The following is a 22,564-nucleotide window of genomic DNA, read 5'->3' as shown; positions in this document are numbered from 1 at the left end:
TCATGTGACCCAGTGTCTCCATGCACCTTGTAAACATAGGACAAGAATCTTCTCATAGAATCATAAGGAGGCATTTATTCAATATCAGTATTTCTATTTAAAAAGTGTCATTCTTTCCATTAGGTTCCATGTTGCAGCAGTGACAGAGTATTATTGCAGTTTTGTTCGATACCATCATGTGACCCAGTGTCTCTGAACTTGTGTCGCTTTGCATTACTATCAACAAAGACACAACTTTTTTTCGTGGATTCTTTTAGTTTATGTGAATATTTTTTCCCATGTGGCAACACAAAGCAGCAAGAACAATGATCAACCTTTACTATTTAACAAATTCATGTGATTTGACACCAAAAACTTGACGATAATGAGTAAATTAATAATCGACCGTACAATGAAGATGACAGACACAGGTGAAGAATAATAATTAAAGTGTGTGGAAAGACAACCGACACAGAGACGGATTAATCGGAGCAGTTTAATCCATCGTAACAGATTTCCACCGCCTCATGCCGAGTCTACACATAATATGAAAGCAAAAAATATACCGAACATCAACAAGTGTTAAAACCAGAGGAAACAGCCAATGCAAATAAAAAGGCAGAAATAGTAAAACACCATTAAAGACTGTGCATTTCATCTTTCAGGAACCTGGTCCCAAACCTAAAAACTGGAGTAAAATTACTTAAATAAACATGTATATATTCATATATAAAACATACATCAACTTCATACTGTATAAACACTAACTTCATACTGTATAAACATTAACTGTGATGTTTAGGGGATTAATTTTGGGATTAAGAACCTTTTGGTAAATTCCTCAAACTAAGTGGTTCCAACTTCCCAGTCCAGAAACTGAAAGGTGACAATGAGCCTTTTCTTACACAATGTAACATCTTCTTCTGCTTATTCTTCTCCTGATGATTCCTTTGAACCCTCTGATTCTTCCTTTGAAGGACTCCCTTCAGCGGCCACTGTTTCTGCTTTGGAGATGAAGAAGAATGTCACTTTTTAATTTGAGATTTTAATCGCAGCATCAATAACGGCTTTTGTTCTGTATTCAGTACCTGTTGTGGTTTGGTTCAAGCTTCCCGTTGGTCCGGCGGCGTCACCGTCACACCTCTCCAGTATTATTTTCAGGAGTTTGGTCACCTGAGGGTGTTTAGCTGCTGTGATTAAGGGGTCGTCATCAGAACCGTCACTTGATGACCCTGAAGAATATTGAGAAAACAAAAAGGTGTGAGCCAACAGAGCAGATACGATCATGACTTCCAACTATGACTGTCATGATCTGCTGGTTAACTCGTGTCACCTTTACCAGTCTTTACCTGACACACTCATCTTTCTTGGCGTTGTGTTCCTCTGAGTCTTAGATTCTGTTTTGCTCTCTTCGTCTGTGTGGTTCTTTTTCACAAGGCTTATCAAGGGTTCATCGTCTGAGCTTTCATTCGTCAGTTCTGCCAAACAACAGTCACAGTTATGAGGATTCAATCTAATGTATTGGTGGCAAAATCCTATGTTCTCATCTTGTTATAAATGCTGCCATAGTACCTCGTCTCTTTTTGGAGGCAGCACCTCGCGGTGCAGATGTCCTCTTTGTGTTTTTCTTCTTATTGGCTTTAAGGTTCGCCAAGGGCTCGTCATCATCGTCCGAGCTGCTGTCTGAGGATGAAGAGTCTTTACAAACCCAAGAGTTTAGCAACTGAACAACATGTAATTAAGTAGAATTATTTACTTCTGGTCAGTCTAATAAAGCGGTGCATACCTTTTGGTGATTTGTCTGTCTGTTTTGATTTAGTTTTCTTGTCGTTTGCTGGTGCAGCCTTTGTCCTCTTCCTTGTTATTGCTGCCAGTGGTTCATCCTCTGAGCTGTTGCTGGATGACTCTGCATATTTAACTGGAATAAAAAAAATACAGTTTTGGTCCCGATCATCTCAGAGAAAGCCCTTTAGACATTTTTAGATTTCCACATTTCACACCCACCTATTTTCCTCGCTGCCATCCTTTGGGATTTCATGACCGGGCTTTCTTTTCTAGACGATCTTTTTGGCTGACGTCTGGATTTAAGTTTCTTGGCAGTTTCAGTCAGAGGCTCATCATCCAAACTACCATCGTCCGCGGATGCTGCTTCTGTGTAATAACATAGAATAAAGTGTTCACGTCTCTGTGAGAGAGAACAGCAGCGTTCTGTTGATGCTGCAGGTTGATGTAGAGACAAAGAACGAACCTTTTTCCTTTGTTTTAACAGATCTTTTCGGAGGCTTCTTTGCAGCTTTCGAAGACACTTTGGCGATTTTATTCACAGGCTCATTGTCAGAGCCGTCGTCTGTGTTCAAATGGTCAAAACAGTTACATACAGCAAAGAAACCAAATTGCCGATGAGGTGGTGATGTAACTACCTGTATTGTTGCTGTTTGGGTCATTAGATCTGGATGATGCGTTTTCCTTTTTCCCTGATTTCTTAGCAGATGCAAACTTTGTTTTCATCTTGATCAGCTGCTCGTCGTCTGAGGAGTGATCAGACGCTGCAACAGGAGAAGATACAAACAGACACATTTGCCACATTCTTCTTTCAAAAGGTCAAACTACATCAGGTTGAAAATATTGTACTGCACATGCCAGAGTTACCTCTTTCTAAACTTTCTATTTTTCAAGTAATATTTCAAGAGAGACTCATTTTCAAATGTTTGCTGCAGAGGGTGTATTCACTTCACATCCACTTTTTGGAGGCACTGAGAAAGGCTTCTTTGCAGTTTTGTGGATCTTTATGAGAGTCTGGATCAATCGATAACATCAGCAATACGGTTAAAAACGTGTGTTGAGGTAATCACCTGCATTCTTTTTTGTGCCATTAGATCTGGAAGATGTGTTTTCTTTTTTCCCTGGTTTCTTTGTTTTCATCTTCATCAGCGGCTCGTCATCTGAGGAGTGATCAGAAGCTGCGACAGGAGAAGATACAAACAGACAACTTCTTTCAAAAGGTCACACTACATCAGGTTGAAAACATGGTACTTCAAGTGGCCTCAGATGCAGGGGAGGGTGTGACGAAAAATTCAAAACTGGCTACAACATTGTAGCGTTGCTGTCAAACTTGTCCTTGAGCAAGCATGGGCTCGTCTAAGCAACTGAAAATGAAGCCAATTGATGCCATAAAAGCAGAGGAGGCTGAAAACAAATGTCAAAATGTAAACATCCTGTTGATGCTTTAATTACATCTTTCTAAACTTTCCATTTTTTTTTATTCTATTGAATGAAATAAAATGTAGCAGCGCAATAACATTTCAAGAAAGACACTTTTTTTTTTTTTAAATGTTTGCCGCAGGGGGAGTGTTGACTTTGTATCACTTCCAAAATATGCTGACCTTTCTTCTCTGTATCAACAGATTTTTTAGGAGACACTGAGAAAGGCTTCTTCTCAGTTTTGGCGATTTTAATGAGAGGCTCGTTGTCAGAGCTGTCGTTTGGGTCCAGATCTGAAAGAGGAGCAAGAGCAGAAAATGTAGGCGATTCGCTCCAGACACGGATCAGTCGAGTTAAAAACACACGCATGTGGTGATGTACTCACCTGCATTATTTGTTGTGCTTTTGGATCTGGATGTGTTTTCTTTTATCACAGGTTTTTTAGCAGCCAGGTTTGTTTTCTTCTTGATGAGCGGCTCATCGTCGGAGGAGGAGTGATCAGAAGCTACAACGGGAGAAGATTCAAACACGCAGATTTAGCACTTTTTGCTTTTGCTAGAAAAAATATTTTACTTATGATTGGCTTGACTGTTCCTCCTCACTGTTACGGCTTTTCAGGGGTTGGGCAAGAGGTACAAAGTCCTCAGAGCTGGGGCTGTCCTTTCCTGCCATCAGTCAGGGATACAATGAGATGAATGGGTAAAACAACATGTCGAGGTTCCTCTGGTAAATCTGAACTGAAGAGTTCTGCAGTTCATTTGTACCAAATTAAGAGATTTTTTTAGTTTACACGTCCTGATTTTACTTTAGTTTACAGTAAATGTTCTCCAGTACTTAGAGTCACGTATTTGTTAATGACCACGAACAAGAGTGGGTTAAAATATCTGCGTCACCTCTCAAGGGTTTAAAAAGAATAATATTTACTATGAACAAGTTATGAGTGATATGATGAAAAAGTATCCAACTTTAACTTGAATTTTCTCAAACATTCTACAGTAAAATTTTCTGAAACTTGACAGACAGACAGACAGGGGGGGGGGGGTCACCCTGAACAAGAGCGGGCTGAAATATCTGTGTCACCTCTTATGGATTTATAATATATATTTATTTATTTTAAATGAGCAAGTTACGAGTGATATAATAAAAAAGATGCCAACTTTGTGATTTAATTTCCATTTAAAAAAAAACATATAAATACAATATTCAATTCCAGTGTACTTGTTGTATCGGATGTTTGAATTTAAAAAAGAAACAATGGTCGCGTTTGGATTTTGATCAGCGCGAACTCCTCCATCTTTGTTTGCCCCAACTTAGTTCAGCTCGCACACATCTGGCTCCTCGGGCTGAGATTTAAAAACAAACCACACATCCCCGCTCGTGTGTTTACCTGCGGTGTCGTGTGGCTCGGCGCTGGGCGGGTCGCGTGTGCTAACGTCCATGTTGTTGATCGCTGGGACTTTTCAATATCCTCTTCGTGCAAAAGGCGCCAACTGACCCTGGCTGCTGTTAGCTTCTGCTGCTCGGCGAGTGTTAGCTTAAGTACCCAGCTGTTCTCGTTAGCCGCGTCTCCTGCGGGTGTTCGGCTCCGTCAAACCACGGTCACAACACAATGGGTCCGCGCGCACGTTTAAAAAACCAGTTCCCCCAGTACGCGTTGTTCTTTCCTTCCAGTTCGCGATCGGTTTGTTTTCTTCCGTCCCCGCGTTGGAGGAAGGCGCTCGGGCGAGTGTTGATGACGTGTCGTTCCGTCATTGGTTCACTGACTTCCTAGCAACAAATCTAGAGGGAAATATAATCTTATTTTATTACGAAACTTTATTTATAATAAAAAAACTGGCCAATAGAAATTCCCAAAATTGAAAAAGCAAGTATAACAAAATTATAAGAATGCAAAAATAAATTATAATTCTAATAAAAAGTAAGAAAGACAAACTACTCTGGATCAGTAAAGGTTGTTTTGTGTTTACATATTTTAAAGATTCTTTGTGCATTTTTAATTGAGATTTAAATACTGTGAAGAGTGGTAAATGTATAATGTCTTGTATAATATATATATATATATAATGTATAACTTTCTATGTAAGTGCTAATTAATAGTTGAGTATTCATATCTGTAGTTGGCACAGTGATCTGCAGTGTAGACAAGAGTTAAGACATTAAAGTCTATTCCACAGAATAGAGCAAATCCATAAATATGAAAACATTAATTTGAGGTACCAGCATGTGGATCTTCTTCCAGAGTAAAACCGATCAGCTGATGGTGGCAGTTCAAAGCTCAGTTTATTACACACGTACAAGATAAATATTGAAGCACTGTGATGTCAGACAGACGGGACATGATTCTAGATTCTCACACAGATCTGACTCTACATGTAAAGCATCATTAGTCAACATCGATCCAAGACAGTGAGGACATTGCTGTGCTGATTCCCAACCCCCAACAACTACGGTTCAGTTTGAATTCAAGAGCTAACACAAGGGAAATAGGAAGGATTTACTTTCCTCCTTTGGTTGTTTGTGTGACCTTTTTTTAAACAATGATATTCAAAATTGTACAAATACATTATTATTTTTCTCTAGGTGGTAAAATCCTGATCAAATCCCTGAGAAGGTAAGGGGACGATCTGGTGTCTTCTGATCATTCTCAACCACAAGAGGAATTTAACTTGTGACATGAACTATTCATTTCTTTTTTTCCAAATCAAATCAATGCTATAAATAAAAGTGCTATCGCAGAAGGACTAATAGTAAATATCTAACCTTTCGTCCTGTTCACTAAACCATTTGTACCAACACATATATCACATGCAAAACAATGCGAATCCATTACAGTTGTATAAAACATTGGCAGGCAACTCTCAAAGAAGATTTCGTTTTTAAACATCACTGTATCATCTCTTGAAACTTGATCCCTGGAGATTAAATCTTATTCAGGTTGATTCATGATTAGAAAACGGAGAGTTAACCAATGTTTCATGCAGCCTCATGTCTTCAAATGAACATTTTGAACCATTTCATTACAGAAGTGCTCGCGACACCAACCGTAAAACTCAAGATGAGATCATCCTGCTCTCCAGCACAGTGGAACATGGCCGAGCCACACAGGGATAATCACACACAGTCTACCTCCTTTGCTACGATGGTTTTTTGCTTCTTGTCGCCGACTAAAATCCTTTTGACAGCTGGTTTGTGACATAAATAAAAATCACTTTGATCAATCGTGTGTTAAGTATGTGGAGCCGGGACCTGGAGAGCTCGAGTTCACGGTGTCTCGCTGATCAGACACATGACAGTGAGGTGAAACGTCATGTGGAGCGACTAAGGGAACGCAGTCAGAGCTGAGTAAAGGTCTGTTTGTCAGTGCGACCCGTGTGTGTCCATGCTGGTGCTGTTGAGTGATCTGGTGCTGACAGTTTACATAGCAGCCATCTTGCTGGCCTCTCGGACCCCACTGAGGTAGGCTCCGGTCACAGTCTGAGGGAAGTGTCTGTTGGTGGCCTGGTAACAAAGATGGTAACAACGGCAATAAATCAATTAAAAAGTACAGTGTGAAATTAGGTTGGTGACCTGTTTCACTGCATACAATTTGGACTTGTCAAAGCAGGAAGAGCACTGCTGTTATGGATAACGTGCTATTTATAATCGCACTTTTCTTAATAATATTACCTCGCCAGCAAAGAAGACTTTGCCCTGTATGTCTTCAGCAAGGATGTCATAGGCCTCTCCACTGCCGCCTGTCTTCACAAAGCTGTAGGACATCTGGGACCAGATGTCTTTGCTCCAATGTGTGACAAAGAAGTGTATCGGCTCCGGGACGTCCTGACAAGAAGAGAATATCAACAGAGATGAAAAACACACACACCCACACACACGCACACAAAAATGTAATTGTAGAATGTGATGTCATTACCTGTTCCTTGAAAAGTGCACGCAGAACTTTCATGCACTCATCAACCACCGCCTTGTCCTCCAGGTCCCGAACAGCAGGGACGGCATCACCAGTGATCACTGACATGAGGACAGCCTGCTTTCCCTACAGATACACAACCATAGCATTAAAGCACAGTGTAATCATGACAGGAGGTCAAACCTATATATCCATGTGTCTTGCTAAGATGCTGCTTACATCCAAATCCCCTCCTTCTCTCATGGTTAACACAGAAAGAAGAACTTGTATATTATAGAAAAGACAAACAGCAGTGAGACGATGTTTGTGTCTTCGTCTAGTGGGTGAACGGAGAGAAACAAACCTGTGGATCCATGTCATAGAAGACGCTGAACATGCCTCTCTTGTCAGGACCCGGTGGGATGTGACCAAAGTAATCGGCCCCTTGGATTTTGTTGTCCCAGAATCTGTACGGGAACTGAAGAGCGATCTGCAGGTGGAGATACACATGTTTTATCATTTAGCCACAGACAGAGAAAGTGAAACCAACAGACACCTCAAGCAGATTTGACCTTTTCTATGATACCAGCTCCCAGACTGTGGATTGCTTTCAGTTTCCTTTCAGGAAGTGGAGGGTTGAACTGAATCAAATTCTTCTGCAGTAAAGTCAATGGGACTGTAACAAGAACCTGAAAGAGGAAAGGACGTTAAAGTAAAAATAAACATGAAATAAAGTCATTAAGAATAAAAAGATTTTGCTTAGTTTGAACTCTCTAAGTCTTTATGAATAATAAAGATTGTGTAATATCATGTTGAAGAGTCTTTATGTTTTTACCTTCTGTGCCGTCCACTGGGACCCATTGGAGGAGGTAACTCTGACAACGTCACCTGAGTAGTCAATGGCCTGAACCTAAAATTTGAATAAAAAGTACATTTAATGCAGTATTTAGTACACAACTTCATACTCTAATGTAATGTAATGCAGGGCAGGTTAATTAAGTGTTAAATGTAAGTTTAAAAAAAGAAAAAAGTAAGTAAAAAGTCAAACAAACCGGACACTTTGTGCGGACGTCGAGGGCCTCGGCCAGTTTGTGGAGTAAGACCGAGTAGCCCTTATTGAGTAAAGTGTGGTCTCCTGAGAATTGGGCAAAACACTCGTTGTGATCCCAGGATCTTGCTGATACCTACAAACAAACATTTTTATCGTATTAATATATGAGCAGCATGCAGACAGTTCAAAGAGACTGAGGGATTTTCCAGTTTCCAGCCTGAACTTCCTGTTCATCAGAAAACATCAACAGACTTTCTGTTCATAACGAACCTCAAACAGGAAAGAAAACTTGCAGTGTTTTAGAGTTTTCCAGACCTGGTCTAACATGCTTCCACAGCCATACTCCAGGTTGCTGAGGTGAAACTGAAGCACTTTCTCCTCCAACTCACTAAACTGGATCCCAGACTCCTGCAGAAAGTTCTTCTTCACCTCCTGGACTTTTTCTGCAGAAATAAAATCATACTAATACATAAAAAATACATCCAAAGTCAGTTTTCTGCAAGAAGGCCAATAATGACTCTTTCCTGATGATATGAAACGTTTAAATCTTAATTTCCAGTGACATGGAGTTTTCTGTTATAATAAAACAATCACGATGTGTCTGGTGATAACGGTTCAGCACCTCCAAGTGGTGTGTCCTGGTTCTGTGACTTGTCCTTCCTCCAATCTGACACCACGTCCAGGATGGCGTTGAAGTGGAAGTCCATGCGCTTGTCAATGGCCGGGTCAGTAACCTGTCCTCCCTCCTGGAAGAGGTCACACCGCTCCCCCAGCTTGTGCATCTGGATGCCCATCTGCATCAGAGGAAGGAAGAGGGAACAAATAGTTAATAGACTAAAGATCATGATCAAAATATAGGAAAGTATTTTGGGTCCATACACATTAATTCTTACCTGTTCACACATCAGGGCAATGGGGTTATTTACACAACCATTGACAATTTGTGCTCCTCGGCCCACAGTGACGCCCAGAGACGAGTCATCCCACACTCGACCTCCGATTCTCTCCCTCGCCTCCAGCACCATCACCTGTCAAATCAAAGGAAATAAAGGATGTAACCTTGTGACCAGACGACAGTGTGAAGATGTGAAAATAAGAATCCAAGTTAAGTGAAGTATTTTAACCTGAGTGCCAAAGTTTTGCAGCTGCCGGGCAGCAGCAAGTCCTGAAGCTCCAGCACCGATGACAATAACGTTCTTCTGTAAAAAACAAGATGTTGGAGGACTGTGAGCTTTTAAAACCAAATAACTTATCATAAATATGTAGATGTGAGCTGTTGACACTCACAGCCCGATGTCTTTCGGGGAGGAGCGGCTGTTTGACCGCCAGCAAACCCGTGTTGATCAAACCCTTCCTGGTCATGAAGTTGAGCACCCGGTCCAGCTCCTGCACGCAGCGCACACGCACCAACCCCCGGACAATGATGTGCTGGGCACATTTCTGAGAGGTCAGCATCTCCTTTAGAAATAAATAGATAAATTATCTCAGCTGCTTGTTGTTTTATGGAGTTTTAAAATCACTTTTAGGGAACAATGAGATATTTAAAAAGGTAGAAAAACATAAGAAAGGAATGTATTTCCTGGTTCAATAGATCGGTGTTGGCCGATGTCAGCAGCGTACCTTGCAGTTCTTGTGCCAGGAAGCCAGAATAAGGTTACGCAAAGCCAAGTACATGGTGGGATCACGAGAAAACTCTGGAAACTCGTAAAGCTCATCCAGCTCCATCATATCCGGCCGCACACACAGGGCCTTGCCACACTCATTAGGCTGATAGAAGGGCTGGAAGTACGGACACAGACCTGGAACTGAAGGATACAATTATGATAAGTTAACCACATTGGTGCTCTGGACTGACGTCTCTAACTTTCTCCTGCACTCACAGACTTACTTTGTGGCGGTACAGCTCGGCAGTGATCGGCCCTCAGATCGTTCAGAGACATGTTGCTGGGAGAGCCTGACGGACTCATTCCCACACAGTCGGGGTAGTAGGCAGCGAGGAAAGGGCTGGCTGGACTTTCTTTAAACAGTGGCGGCAAAATCAGCATTGAATGCCACCAGCTGTCGGTCACCTCAGCTACTCTCTGAGAGAATAAAAGAGCTTGGGGTTAAAGAGAAGGAAAATCAATCCATAATCTTTTAATGACACACAATAGATGCATTATCAGTTAATTTAGACTTTTTTATAATGAATGATGTTGGCTGCAGACTGTTCCTTATTTGCTATGATCTGTGTTGGGATCATCCCCAGCTCTTACCAGGTCCTCTGGTTGGGAGCACTGGTCCGGTCCTTCACTCTGTAGACAAGCAAACAAGGTTATTACAACAACAAAAGGTCACTCAGTCAATGCCTCGTTTTTCCTGTTTCCTGTTCACCTTAATGTTGTTGAACTTCATTCCACAGCGATATGTTGCTGCTAAGGAAGGAGTGAGTTGGATCTCCTTAGTCAGCTGACGCCACTTCCTACACTCCGGTTTGGTGCATTGAACCTGAAAGTAACATGTAAACATGTAACATGTATGGAGAACTCAGAGATGCCACATTCAGCTGTTTGACAGGAACCAGGATGGCAGCGTCCACGTACCCAGAACGGCAGCTGCTGATCGGCCATGAAAGCTTTAAGACTGGGCTCACTTTTCCCATTACTCGTCCACACCTTCTTCCACGATGCAAAGGTCTCATAGCCGTCTTTGTGGCTGAAATAATAAAAAAGTTAATCAAATTTCATCTATATAAAAGAGGTGAGCCTGCTCTGAGATGTACGAGTTGCCAAACACTAAAATATCTGACTTATACTCTTCAGACAGCAACACTTGAATTATTACAACCACGATTCGTGATATATGATGAGAAATGATTTCCCAAGATGTGGCACAGTATTGTACTGAGGTTATTTCTTCAGCGGCTCTGTCAACATTACCTCCTGTAGTAGTGATCGAAGCATTCATTGCAGAAATGTTCACCACAGGACAGATGATACCATCGAGACGTGTATCCGTTCTTAGCACATCTGAGAGGAGACAGCAGAATGAGCCCCTGTCAACCAGCACGTAACTGAGTTAAATCCTTTTACTTCTGTTTTACCAAGAAACCTGGTACCTCTCATTTGCGCTCGCAAAACACACGGGGTACGTGGCAGAGCATCCAGCCTTCTCACACTTTCTGTACTTCTTCTCGGACTGATCGTCCTCTTCCTCTGTGTCTGTAGCTTTTCTCTTGCTCTGGAAGAGAGTGCTGAGAGTGTTATGACCAAACTTAATTGCAATTGAAATTTGCAAAAGTAAGTAGAAAAGTATTAAATAAGTAAATCTGCAATATTAACAATTGCAAACAAGAGGGTTATTATAAACGCAATAATATAAACAATGGAAACAGGATTGCACATAAAATGATGGTGAAATTAGAAAGAGAATTAGAAAGACAAATGAAGTAATGACAGTTTATATGAAATTACTCCTTTTTGACAGATAAGATGAAATGAGATGAGACTTATTGATCCCACGCCAGAGACATTCACATGTTACAGCAGCAGACAGAGGAAAAGACAATAAAACACATGAAAATATCACATAAAAATAAGGCAATAAAAATAAAATACATGAAATATGCACCTAATTTACACCTTTCACTACAAACAGAATAGTATGCTTAAAGAGAAGCACTGGAGTAAAGTTGCACGAGGATGTATCCTGTATTTGTACAGTAGGAGATATTGAAAAATATGAATATGCACATAAAGGCAGGCATGGTATATAAATATGTACTAATACTCTCACATACTGCATGTGCCAGTCACAGTACAGGCTTTTTGACTGACAGGTGGAACATGGCTGCTGCTCGGCGGTTACCTGTCCAGGTGGCGGGTTGTTGGTTCGCTTCACCCGGACGTTGATCTGCCTCCCGGAGGAGCGCAGGGTCTGGCTGTCCCCCGGCGCCTCCCCGGAGCTCCTCTTCTTGGCCCGCCGGGCACCGGAGGCGTTCCCGCAGTAGTCTGGACAATCACGACAACAACACACATGTGGCATTAGCGCGTGAGGTTAGCGCGTGAACACAGGAGAGGACGCACGGCCGAGACCTTTAAACCAAACGATCGGCGTCACGTTTAGCGATTAGCACGAAGCAGCATCGAACACTGACCTGCGTCTGACAGCATGGCCGGCCCGCACGTCACCAGCCCCGGGACCTGTTCACGTTCATGACGGGGTTTCTGCGGGGTGTATTTTGTGCGTGAAAATGGTTCGATCCCTTCTATTGTTGCGGGAGCAGAGAGGCTGGTTTCCCCCCCGCACAACCCCCCCCGCGCTGTTGTTGTTAGCAGGACACCACGTCCGGTTTCCGAGAGGAAGTGGGCGTCTCGTGCGGGATTGGGCCGCGCCTCTCGCCGTACTACGCGGTCACCATAGCAACGCGGGTACGCCGAGGAGAGGCAGCAGCTCAAATCGTGGCAGCGGCAGCTCGCAGAGGCACTTCCGGTGGCAGTAGAAAGTGCCACTGTGGTTTGGGGGCAGTTGCCGCTGTTTGTGACTCATTCAGGGAGATGTGGACTCGTTGGTGAACGTTTATAACTTGTTATTGTTCATCGTGGAGGGTTGAGACGCTGCGTACAGTTATGGTAATAAAACAAATACATGTTTTATCCACTAAATATCCACAAATATTGGTTTTCATCTGTAAAAAAGTTGTTTCAGGGGTTTAGTTTAACTTTGGGTCCATGCCATGTTAATTATTTTCTTTGTGTCTATACTGGTCATTTATGAGATGTGCCTGTGCCACACTTCAGACTCCTGACAGCGACACACAACAAATTACATAATAGTATTTTTTTCAAAGCCAAAGAAATCCAGTCTCCATGCAAAAGGAAGTTGACTAATGAGCACATAATGTAGATTGGGCTACCCACACTAGGTTTCCCTAAAGATCAAGGAGAACAAGGTATTGTGTCTTCATGTTGCTGAGTAATTGTGTTTTATGAACTGCATTTAAAAATTAAGTGATATTACTGTTCTGCTGTCAAAGAACTTTTGAGGACATCATTATTACTTTGCACTGTAACAAGTGACAAGTCGACACTTCACTGCATTAGCATGTGTACAATCCGGTATTTCCATATGTGTATTTATGTTTGCCTATTGTGCATATCTCTCTTTATCTGATTCAATATATCTGCTTGATTTTTCTGCAGATATGCAAATCAGACCAGTCACTTTAACCCAGTCCTTACTACAACACCTTTTCTATCTTTGACACATGTAAAACCTGCTGTTTGTGTCTGTTTGCTCTGTCGCCCTTTTTAAGGTTCGATTATAAACATTTACCATCACTGACACAATATGTTTTCTTTACGAGAGACAATGCTATAATTCAATGCTTTAATTTAGGTGTTATGATCTGCATTTGCACAAATTAATACACGTAAAATAATACTTTTTCAAGTAGTACTTGGTAACCCGAGTGGAGATGTACTTGGAATTACTGGTTAGCCAGGAAAGTATAAATAACAGTTTGCTTCCATATCAGTACATTTCACTTTATCTTAACAGGACAAACCGGCCTGTATCCATATTGCTGTCCACGGCGTCAGTGTCAGTTAACTGAATTATAATAAATACTGAAGACATGAGAATAAAACTTGGTTCAAAGGTAGTGGGTCAGTAGCTGTTTGTTGTGTTCATCTTTTGTCTTGTATACGCACTGGTGCCTGTTTTACACCATAGAAGTTCATAACTCACAACAAATATTTTGAAGTTGAAGGAGTAACAGTGGGGCAACAGTGGCAGCTGCCTTTAATCAGTGTGGCAACACAGACAACAAAGGCAGCTGCCACTGTGCAAGAGGCAGCTGCCAGTGGGAGTTTCTGTTGACACCGGAAGTGTCTCTACGAGCTACCGCTGCCACGATCTGAGTTTGTCCTTTACTGGACGTTTATCTCACCTCAAAACAAACCAGGTCCGAGTTAAAGGTGCTTCGGGGCCAACCCGCACCCTAACCCGGGTTTGTGAGTGACGTCCCGATGTGTTAGCGCGTTACTCAGACCAAGAGGAAACCACAGAGAGAGATGAAGAGACACCGTTCGTGTTTGCTGCTGAAGTGAGAAGAGAAATCATCATTTCCTGACTTTTCCAAATGGATTCAGGGAAAGTTTTACACAGAAAGAAACCGGACATCCCCGGAGCAGCAGACATGAGGCAGCACCAGGAGGTAAACACTGGGTTTGTGTTCTCATTATACTGGTGTCATGTCTCTGGTGGCTGCCCTGCAACTCGACTGTTATTTATACCCTTCTGTTTATATCATATTTATATCATATTTAAATGTGTATTTCTATATCCTCCTGTGTCTCTTCTCTTATTGTCTTTGTGTTTGAAGTAAATCGCTGGAAATTGCCTTTTTTGGTTTAAAGAACAAATTAATCTGATATTTAGATGTTTTATTTTGATAACTAGACCATCACAAGCTAATATTAATACAATTATAAAATTGGTGTTTTATATGAAAGAGCCCTTATTTCAGGAATGGACTACAGGATTTTAAAAAATTAATAAATAAAAGAGAAAAGTGATCCAAGGCTCCAGATGATAATAATAATAATAATTATGGTTTTCTCCATAAAAGTAGCAGGGAATATGCACCAATTAATAAGAAAAGAGTATTTCTGTGTCACCTTTAAATTCAAGGTGTTTTACATTGACACATTAACACAAGAATCAAAAAAAGTCAATGTCAGTATAAGTCAATATAAAATTAGATTTTTAAAGGATCAATGCAAAGTAAAATAAAAGACATTTTAGATATAGGCAGATTCGGATGGAGAAGATTTTGACACATTCTCAGAAGACCTATAATAATTTCATAAATCAAAATTGTGGTTGAGTCTTTGAGTCACTAAAGACGAGTCATTATAAAGACAGTAGTACTTTAAAGAACAGTGGAATCTGTATTTGTCTGAACAGGTCAGTGCCAAAAGTCTGGATTCAACAAAGGTGATTCGTCTCCTTGAAGATCCGTTGACGGTCAGTTAAACGTGAAAGTCGGCACTGGTTTATTTTTTTGGTTTTATGTGATGTTAAATGTAATCATACTGTTTATTCTGTTTTTTACTGAAGGCTAATTTGAAGGAGAGGCACCTTTTTGTCCTGAAGAAACTATTGAAGAGAAGCCAAGTTGGTTTTGTATCCTTTCCCCTGGTTATGATGTTCTGACTTTTTCCTATCAGGTCGATTTCTCTTTCCATGAAGTCCTTATCTCATAATGTCTGATTATATGAGGTGTCACACACACGACAGCAGATTGTCAACGTTTCCTCATTAATGTTTCCCGGTGCAGTGATGGAAATAGATCCGCTCTCATGCAACCTGACCACGGAGCCAAAAGCTGTTCCCAAGGCTCTAATTTACCTCTGCGTCACCGTGTCTGTCAGCATTTTGCCTGTTCTAAAATAGTCTCAGCTCTTATGATGACTGATTTATGTCTGTGCATGAGCAAGACATAAATTTCTGCTGAAAATGGTGTTAAACGTCCTAAGCTGTTTCCAGCTGTTGAAGGATCTGAAAGACGTCGCCAAAATTCTCAATATCTGTGCTGAGAAAGTGAAGGACCACCCTGAATATCTGCCCATATTGTGTGAGGCTCTTAAAATCTGCAGGTAAGAAAATGAATGCTAATATTTCAACCTGTTTTCTCATGAGATCATCTGAACATCTAAGTGTTGCTCTGCTTCCTCTCAGATTTCCCTTCCTGAAGGAGAAAGCATCTGATGAGCTGAAATACGCTCAGGACGTCATCGAGTTCATCTCCCACTTGGGTAAACTCATTAAAAGCTCTTTCATAGCTTGGTCACTGCTCTTATATTACTGCTCATATTTACATAAAAACTATATTTGTCAATTTACATTATTCTAGTGGTGATTGTTATGGTGCATTCATGTTTGCACGGGACTCAAAATGCAGAGTCTTCTACCATTTTAATGGACATAACAAACCTGTGATATCCTTCATATAATTTGTCCTTTTGCTTCTGGGGAAGGGACTGACAGATGTGTCTCTGTTCACAGGGTGTCTCATGAGGGTGTCAGAAGCCGAAGTGAGACAACAGATAGTTGAAACTGTGAAATCTTTCTACAACCATGTGGCTCCTAAACAGCTGCACGACGGTACGGACAGTGCCACCAGGACGAAGCCTCGGACTTTATGCTCTAACAGATTTTCTAGACTTTCACTAAGTGAGACTCTCTCATGGCTCCTGTGGTGGCATGCTTGTGCTTTTTGTTTTTTTGTTTTACTGTCTGTTTTATTTATTTCATCATTTCTTTCTTTTCATTCTTTTTTACATTTATTCACTTGAACGTCTCCACGGTTTTCCTATAAAAACTGATATTTCTCCTAACTTGTATCATAATAGTAAACTTCTCAATTACCTATTTCTGTATAATTTTTAGTTATTGGTGGTTTATTTGTGTTCTACTTGTCCTCATTATCCTATCAAGATTTAAACAAATAATCATAGTGAATTCAATTTCTTTCAAATGCTAAATATATCTTTCTGTTCTACCATTCATATTTTCTCTCATCTTCTCTTTGTTTGTTTTATTTCCTCCGTGTTTCCAGGACTTTCTGGTCGTATGTAATATCTAATAAAGCTTTCTTCTGTGTGCAGGTCTCCAGCCGACCTCTCCAGGCTACAGGCTGCAGCTGCTGGAGCTCAGTGACGTGGCACAGACGCTGCTCCTCTCCATGAGCACTCTGGAGAAGCAGCCCACCATCAAGCTGCAGCTCCTGAAGACCCTTCAGATCCTCTCAGGCTCCTCTGGTCAGTAACTGGTTTTCACTGAGGTAGTGGAGGAGGGGATGTGTCGGACCTGTCAATTCAAGCAGATGTCCTCCCTCATTAGACGGAGTAGCCAGCCCTCGAGAGCATAATGCAATAAATCGAACAATTAGGCAAACAATGAAAACAGTGATTTTAAGTGTCCTTGTGTCAATGTCAGCAGGTCAATGAGTTGTTTTTATCAATAATCACGTCTCTGTACTTCGTCTTATGTCATTTTACATCCGCAGATATGAACTGTGCTTTAATACTGAATGCACGGGGAGCCGAGACAATCTGTCTCCACATGAACCAGCCCGACCCATCCGGTCAGGTCCTTGTCCACTCCTCAGAAATCCTCTGGAACCTGCTGGAGAGAGGCAGCAAGGACACGGTCACCGCTCAGCTCAGCAGCATGGAGTGTATTGTGTAGGCGTCTCCTGAGGTTTTATGGTGTTTTCAAACATGGAAGAATCGGAATTAACCATTTATTTATCTAAAGAGGACAAATATTTGATTCTAAATAATCCTGAAATGTTAATAACAGCTAAAGGAAGTCAACACAACATTTAAAGTTGAAATAGGTTTTGTGGTCTCTTCATTTCTCTTAGATCTCTGAAGGAAGCGTTCTTTCACCAGCTGATGAGCGGTTTCCAACCTTCAGACCTCCAACTCAGAAATGATCTGCTCGTGATCACAACTCTCATCGCTGAAAACCCCAACTCTCTGCTCATTGTGCGTACGGGACAGATACTTAGCAAAGCAGTGACGTGAGATCACTTCACGTTATGTTACTGCTACAGTCTGACATGATGTCTCTTATTTTCAGGAGAGTCTATTTGCGAAGCAGCTCATGGTGTTCGCCACATTTCCTGAGTGTAAGACATCTGTTTTCCTATAAATCAATTTCAATTCAGTTAGTCGTGAGTTTAACAGCAGCTTTCACGCAACTTTTTCTATATCTGTATTTTAGTGAAAACTCACAATCCCCTGGTTCGCAACTTCAAACTCAGCTACAACAGCGAAGATTTGAAAATGAAGAAGATGCTGTTGAATCTGTTGGTTTTGATGTCGAAGGATTTGGCTGCGCTGCAGGTCAGTCACAGCCTCAGTCAGCAGTTCTGTAAGTTGATAGAATCACTGGAGTGTGAACGTTTGCTCCATGCGCTCCTCTCTCAGCTTTACAAAGAGGAACAGGTGATGCTGGCCCTGCTGACGCTCGTGAAGCCACCTGCTGCCACGGCTGAGCAACGATCGGGTTTGCGTCACTGGTCCTCGATCCAGCAGGAAGAGCTCCAGCTGCAGGCACTGGCCACGCTCGCCACCATCGCTCCGCTCATGTTGGACGAGTACGTGTCATGTCTGGGAAACGCACGCCTGCTGCTCCTGCTGGACTGGTGCACAGGGCAAGGTGGGCAACCAGGGGGTCCCATATCGGAAAGGTCAAAGGTCGTAGAGTAACATCCATGCATGTTGACACCCTGGACCTGAGCAAAACACCTTTTCTACAGTGAATTTCCACTGTTGCCATAGTGACACCTCCACTGCGTTCATCCCACTTTGACTGTTTTCACCTCCTGCACTTCAACTATCAGTTTAACTGCTTTCGTCCTCGAAACTTCAAATGACTTATCTGTAAATCTTTAACTGACAGTTTAACTGCGTAGCTGGCCCCTCAACCGCTTTCTATCTTTAAAACTAACTTGACGGTTCAGCTACTTGTGTCTCTCGAACTCAAACTGACAGTTTAACCACCTGAAAGATCAACTTTTTTAAAAATTCAAATGACAGTTTAACTACTTTCCTCTCTGACACTGACAGGTATTTAAAGGTATTTCATTTGCAGTATCTTGTTAAGTATTTTGGTTCCTACACACAAACTGACACTTAAATTAAATTTTAAACTTTCATTTCAAATGCTTACTGTGTTTCACACTAGATTTGACCAAACAATCCTTCCACCATCAGAAATTAAACCCATTATATTTTCCTATTTTATTTCAGATTCCTACTTTGGCGATTGTCACAGTTTCCATGGCACCGGAGGCAGAGGCAGTAAGAAGGCTCAGATGAGGCACTGCATCAGAGTTCTCAGATCTGTGACGTCTTTAGGTGAAGAGTCCGTCGTCCAGGACCTTTGTGACCAAGGAACCATCAATCAGCTCATGGGTGAATTAAGTTAAATCGCGACGTACACATCATTTAACTGAGTGTTATCAGCAGAGAGAGGTTGGAACCTGTGTATTTTCTCAGGGATTTTGATGCAGATGGAAGCGAGTCCTGGTGAGGAGGATCTGGTGACGCTGGAGATAAAGTCAGACATTCAGCTGATTCTTTCAGCGCTGTGTGAGAGCGACATGCACAGGAAGGTAAAACTGCCAAAAGGTAGTTTAAATTACTTTTATGCAATTATTGAAATTACTCAGAGGATATTAGTTATTTGTGAGAATCCCCTTCTTTTGACATTTGGTTGGATAGATGTGGTCTCATGCTCAGACCAGACCCTGACATGTCCAGTTACAGTCTCATATCGTACTTAACGTCTGTGATGATCTGCCACAGGAACTGTTTGGGGCAGAGGGAGTTGAGATGACCGTTCATTTCCTGAAGAAAGGCCCTGACAAGTTCTACAGCGGCCTGGGACACAACAAGCTCATCCTCTCCACGGTCGACTGTGTGTGGTCAGTTCAGCTGAGTCTCAACAAACTTTGATATGATGATAAAAACATATCCACTCAAAGACGTGTTAGGAATCAGCGCAGCTCCTGTGTTCTCTGTCACTTTTCAGCTTTATAGATTCAAATTGTGTAAATGTAGTGTACTTGGTGAACTTGTTATTAATTTCAAACCCAGAAAACTGAGATTGTTTCCGTGTTTTGTTTTGAATCCCACCAGGTCCTGCATCGTGGGCTGCTACACCACAGAGGATTATTTCTTGGTTAAAGAAGGAGTGTTTCTTCTGCTTGACTTACTCGTTGTAAGTATCTGATTTCCAGCAGATTTACACTCCAGTTTCCTCCAGTAATTGTGTAATGAAAACACATTTTAAGTGGCTTTGTGTGAAAGGTGTCTGCTGTCTGGCAGTGTCCACATGCAGCTACAGGAAATATAAACTTCAGACTCTTTGTTTTGGGTGTATCTGTCTCAGTCGAGCCCGAGGTGTGTGCACGCCATCGTTCTCGCCACCCTGTTGGAGTTATGTGACAACCCCAACACTCTGACTCACATCCTGAGCTGGAGGGATGACGGCGGTCGGACAGCTTCCAGACTCCTGCTGCAGCTGTGGAGGCTGGAAGAGGAGGAACTGGGAGTCACCAGAGACCAACATGGAGGGATAACAGGTCTGCAACTAGACAACAACAACAACAGAAGGGGTGTGATGAATGTTTTTCGACATTTTCAAATTAGATTACACAGGAGCCTCCCACATTTGTCATTAATATTTCGGAAAGTGCAAGAAAGTGTTTAAAGATTTAAAACATTCAATCACACGAGTAGTGAAAACAAACGAGTTGAGCTGGTGGTTCTAAGGATAGGCAGGCATTAAGAAATCTGGACTAAAAACATTTTTATTCAGGATTTTGCCCCAATGATAATTTTGATATTGGTATTTTCTGTCCCCTGATTTTTTAAAGATCCCCAGAGGCTCGTCCTCAGGCGTTACCAGGAGGACACCCAGCTGTCATCGAACACGCCGAGTGCAGCAGTGCTGGAGATATCAGAGAACCTGCGGTCGAAGATTTACTCCATCTTCTGCAAACTTGGTAAAAACGAAAAAATCGAAGAATCAGATCCATTTTCAGTCCCTTGCCACAATGCAAAGTGTGGTAGTGGTGTTTGTAAGAAAGAGTGAAGAGTTCAGGGATTTTCCTTTGGTCTGATTTTATAAATATAGATATTTTGAAATGCTTGTTGCTCTCCCAGGTTTTCTGGACCTCCCCGGATTGTCAGCCAAAGATTATGTGACTTTGGGCATCATCAGGAGATATCTGGACTTTAAGGTGCAGGAAACCCCATCTCAGAACTTGACGTAAACTCCAGAACTGCAATAGCCTGAACTAACACTGTGGTGCTGTAGGTCGGTGAGGTGTGGGACGAGGTCAGCAGGGAGCTGATTCTAGATGGCGTGAGGCCGATCAGCCCAGACCAGGAGTCTCTGAGCGCCATCTGTAAGATCGCAGAGGACACTGCAAGGAAGGTGATGACGGAACAAATCAGCATCCTGGAGCAGCAGAGGAAGGAGGAGGCGTGTGAGGAGGAGATCATATACACGGAGGTGTGGACAATCTAACACAGCAAAACACACAAAGAGCAGAAAGCCTCTACAGAGATATTATTCGTTGATTAACAACAGAGAAGCCATGAGTTATATGAAAAGATTAGTTCATGTGTGGATCCATGAATTCTTCTTGTGTCCTGAACTAATGCTCAAACTTTAATAGAGAACATCGGGCTCATGCATCTCAGCCTTGTCTGTTAGTTTAATATTTTCTACTTTCTTGTAAGTTTCAATCGCTGGATGTTTTCATCAGAAGACATTTGTCTCATGGTTTGGACTCTTTTGATAACGTGAACTTTTTGTGTCATTTATTTCCTCACAGATAAAGTCTCACTGGAAACAACGGGAGCTCACAGCGAAGTCTTGGGACAGTTACGTTTCCAAAACCTCGAACTATGAAATCCTGAAGGTTGTACATTTGATATTTGCTGATATAACCTCAAAATCAGCAGCACTATTATAGAAATATATTTCAATAACCTTGTTTTTATTCTCATCAGTAACAACTGTGCTGTTTGTCTTGTTTTTCTGTACAGGAGGTAAAAGCCCAGAGGAAGGAAGACATGGAATCATCCAGACCCAAACGAACGGACGCGGATCCTGCGGTTCATCCTGCAGAGGTCTGTCACTGACACATTTACATGATGACACAGATTGTAGGATCAGGTTTGCAACACAATGTCTCAGTCATTGGTTTGTAGAAGATAAAACATGAAGCTTTAGGAGCAAAGTGGTTTTATCTGTTGTTTTGACAAGAATTAATCAAGCTTTTAGTGACGTCGAGTGTAACAGCATTCCTCCTTTCACTGGTCTTTAATTACTCAACACATGAGCAAAACACTAGGAAATACAAGCAGAGATATAATAGAAAGTAGAAATATTATATTTTTTATAAAATGTGTAAAAATTAAGGGTTACTGTCTTAAAAGAGCAGAAAACTTGTTTGAAATAATTTGACAAAATCAAATAAATGAGGAACGGATCATTACTGAGGTGATTTTCAGTCATAATATGTAACATAATTAATTCTAACAAACAGGAAGTGTCTCAACAAACTGCTGTGCAGAACAGTAAGGATTCATCCTCCCTGATGGTTACGTGTGTGTTTGTCTGTGTCGCAGCATTTCGTTGGGCAGGTGATCGCAGCAGAGAGCTCTGAGGCTCAGGCGCCTGCAGGAGTGAAGCTGACTCTGACCAAACCTCTAACCCAGAGTCCAGGTCGGAACCCGGAGGAACCAGCAGCACGGGACCCAGAGTTCTTCAGCTCCGGGTCTGTCAAAGACGTTTAACACAAGACCTTTACTACACTTTTATTTTATAGCTTTCTTTTTCATTTAAAATCCTTAACAGAGCCAAATAAAGATTAT

General features: G+C 41.7%; 3 protein-coding genes across 6 annotated transcripts; 1 reads left to right on the top strand and 2 right to left on the bottom strand.

Annotated features, from left to right (window-relative positions):
• Positions 1-461: 461 nt before the first annotated feature.
• On the bottom strand, positions 462-4,922 carry LOC118124608 (nucleolar protein dao-5). 3 transcript variants are annotated; one of them, XM_047344190.1, is made up of 13 exons: positions 4,568-4,922; positions 3,783-3,845; positions 3,566-3,685; positions 3,363-3,473; positions 2,832-2,939; positions 2,400-2,525; positions 2,228-2,326; positions 1,984-2,130; positions 1,766-1,897; positions 1,552-1,677; positions 1,329-1,457; positions 1,068-1,211; positions 462-980 (listed from the first exon to the last, which is right to left on the bottom strand). In XM_047344190.1, exons 1-13 carry the CDS (start codon positions 4,617-4,619, stop codon positions 907-909), a joined length of 1,431 nt encoding a protein of 476 aa, XP_047200146.1. In that variant the 5' UTR covers positions 4,620-4,922; the 3' UTR covers positions 462-906. The 3 variants fall into 3 exon arrangements, with proteins under 3 accessions (XP_047200146.1, XP_047200145.1, XP_047200147.1); XM_047344189.1 differs by having other exon boundaries at positions 462-983; positions 4,568-4,921; XM_047344191.1 differs by lacking the exon at positions 3,783-3,845 and having other exon boundaries at positions 462-983; positions 4,568-4,921.
• Positions 4,923-5,441: 519 nt separating this feature from the next.
• LOC118124587 (lysine-specific histone demethylase 1B) lies at positions 5,442-12,443 on the bottom strand. Its single transcript, XM_035182582.2, has 21 exons — positions 12,253-12,443; positions 11,964-12,106; positions 11,215-11,336; positions 11,036-11,125; positions 10,700-10,811; positions 10,491-10,604; positions 10,373-10,411; positions 10,006-10,198; positions 9,738-9,922; positions 9,405-9,575; positions 9,242-9,316; positions 9,011-9,145; positions 8,740-8,911; positions 8,433-8,560; positions 8,119-8,250; positions 7,902-7,976; positions 7,639-7,755; positions 7,431-7,556; positions 7,091-7,213; positions 6,847-6,999; positions 5,442-6,678 (listed from the first exon to the last, which is right to left on the bottom strand). The coding sequence occupies exons 1-21, from the start codon at positions 12,266-12,268 to the stop codon at positions 6,595-6,597; spliced, it is 2,505 nt and encodes an 834-aa protein (XP_035038473.1). The 5' UTR covers positions 12,269-12,443; the 3' UTR covers positions 5,442-6,594.
• Positions 12,444-13,967: 1,524 nt separating this feature from the next.
• On the top strand, positions 13,968-22,564 carry LOC118124581 (cilia- and flagella-associated protein 69). Of its 2 annotated transcripts, none has more exons than XM_035182569.2 (23): positions 13,968-14,313; positions 15,066-15,125; positions 15,219-15,284; positions 15,648-15,757; positions 15,840-15,916; positions 16,167-16,265; positions 16,769-16,921; positions 17,170-17,347; positions 17,530-17,653; positions 17,748-17,796; positions 17,892-18,013; positions 18,098-18,329; positions 18,923-19,087; positions 19,172-19,287; positions 19,481-19,599; positions 19,814-19,895; positions 20,067-20,259; positions 20,554-20,682; positions 20,843-20,919; positions 20,997-21,194; positions 21,520-21,606; positions 21,734-21,817; positions 22,319-22,564. In XM_035182569.2, exons 1-23 carry the CDS (start codon positions 14,239-14,241, stop codon positions 22,484-22,486), a joined length of 2,763 nt encoding a protein of 920 aa, XP_035038460.2. In that variant the 5' UTR covers positions 13,968-14,238; the 3' UTR covers positions 22,487-22,564. The 2 variants fall into 2 exon arrangements, with proteins under 2 accessions (XP_035038460.2, XP_035038459.2); XM_035182568.2 differs by having other exon boundaries at positions 16,167-16,334.

The sequence above is a fragment of the Hippoglossus stenolepis genome, chromosome 17 (assembly GCF_022539355.2).
Source record: "Hippoglossus stenolepis isolate QCI-W04-F060 chromosome 17, HSTE1.2, whole genome shotgun sequence".
In the NCBI taxonomy this organism is placed as follows: domain Eukaryota; kingdom Metazoa; phylum Chordata; class Actinopteri; order Pleuronectiformes; family Pleuronectidae; genus Hippoglossus; species Hippoglossus stenolepis.
The sequence above is the reverse complement of the archived record's forward strand: the minus strand, read 5'-3'. Positions and strand labels throughout refer to the sequence as shown.

Coding starts and splice junctions, on each gene's coding strand:
- LOC118124581 (XM_035182568.2), top strand. CDS start 14,239: ATGGATTCAGGGAAAGTTTTACACAGAAAGAAACCGGACATCCCCGGA. Junction 19,288..19,480: donor AGAGCGACATGCACAGGAAG/GTAAAACTGCCA, acceptor GATCTGCCACAG/GAACTGTTTGGGGCAGAGGG. Junction 19,896..20,066: donor TTCTGCTTGACTTACTCGTT/GTAAGTATCTGA, acceptor TATCTGTCTCAG/TCGAGCCCGAGGTGTGTGCA.
- LOC118124587 (XM_035182582.2), bottom strand. Junction 9,923..10,005: donor CCGAGCTGTACCGCCACAAA/GTAAGTCTGTGA, acceptor TGTATCCTTCAG/TTCCAGGTCTGTGTCCGTAC. Junction 8,561..8,739: donor CCAGGACACACCACTTGGAG/GTGCTGAACCGT, acceptor TTATTTCTGCAG/AAAAAGTCCAGGAGGTGAAG.
- LOC118124608 (XM_047344189.1), bottom strand. CDS start 4,619: ATGGACGTTAGCACACGCGACCCGCCCAGCGCCGAGCCACACGACACC. Junction 3,846..4,567: donor CGAGCCACACGACACCGCAG/GTAAACACACGA, acceptor GACTGATGGCAG/GAAAGGACAGCCCCAGCTCT. Junction 2,131..2,227: donor TGTTAAAACAAAGGAAAAAG/GTTCGTTCTTTG, acceptor GTTATTACACAG/AAGCAGCATCCGCGGACGAT.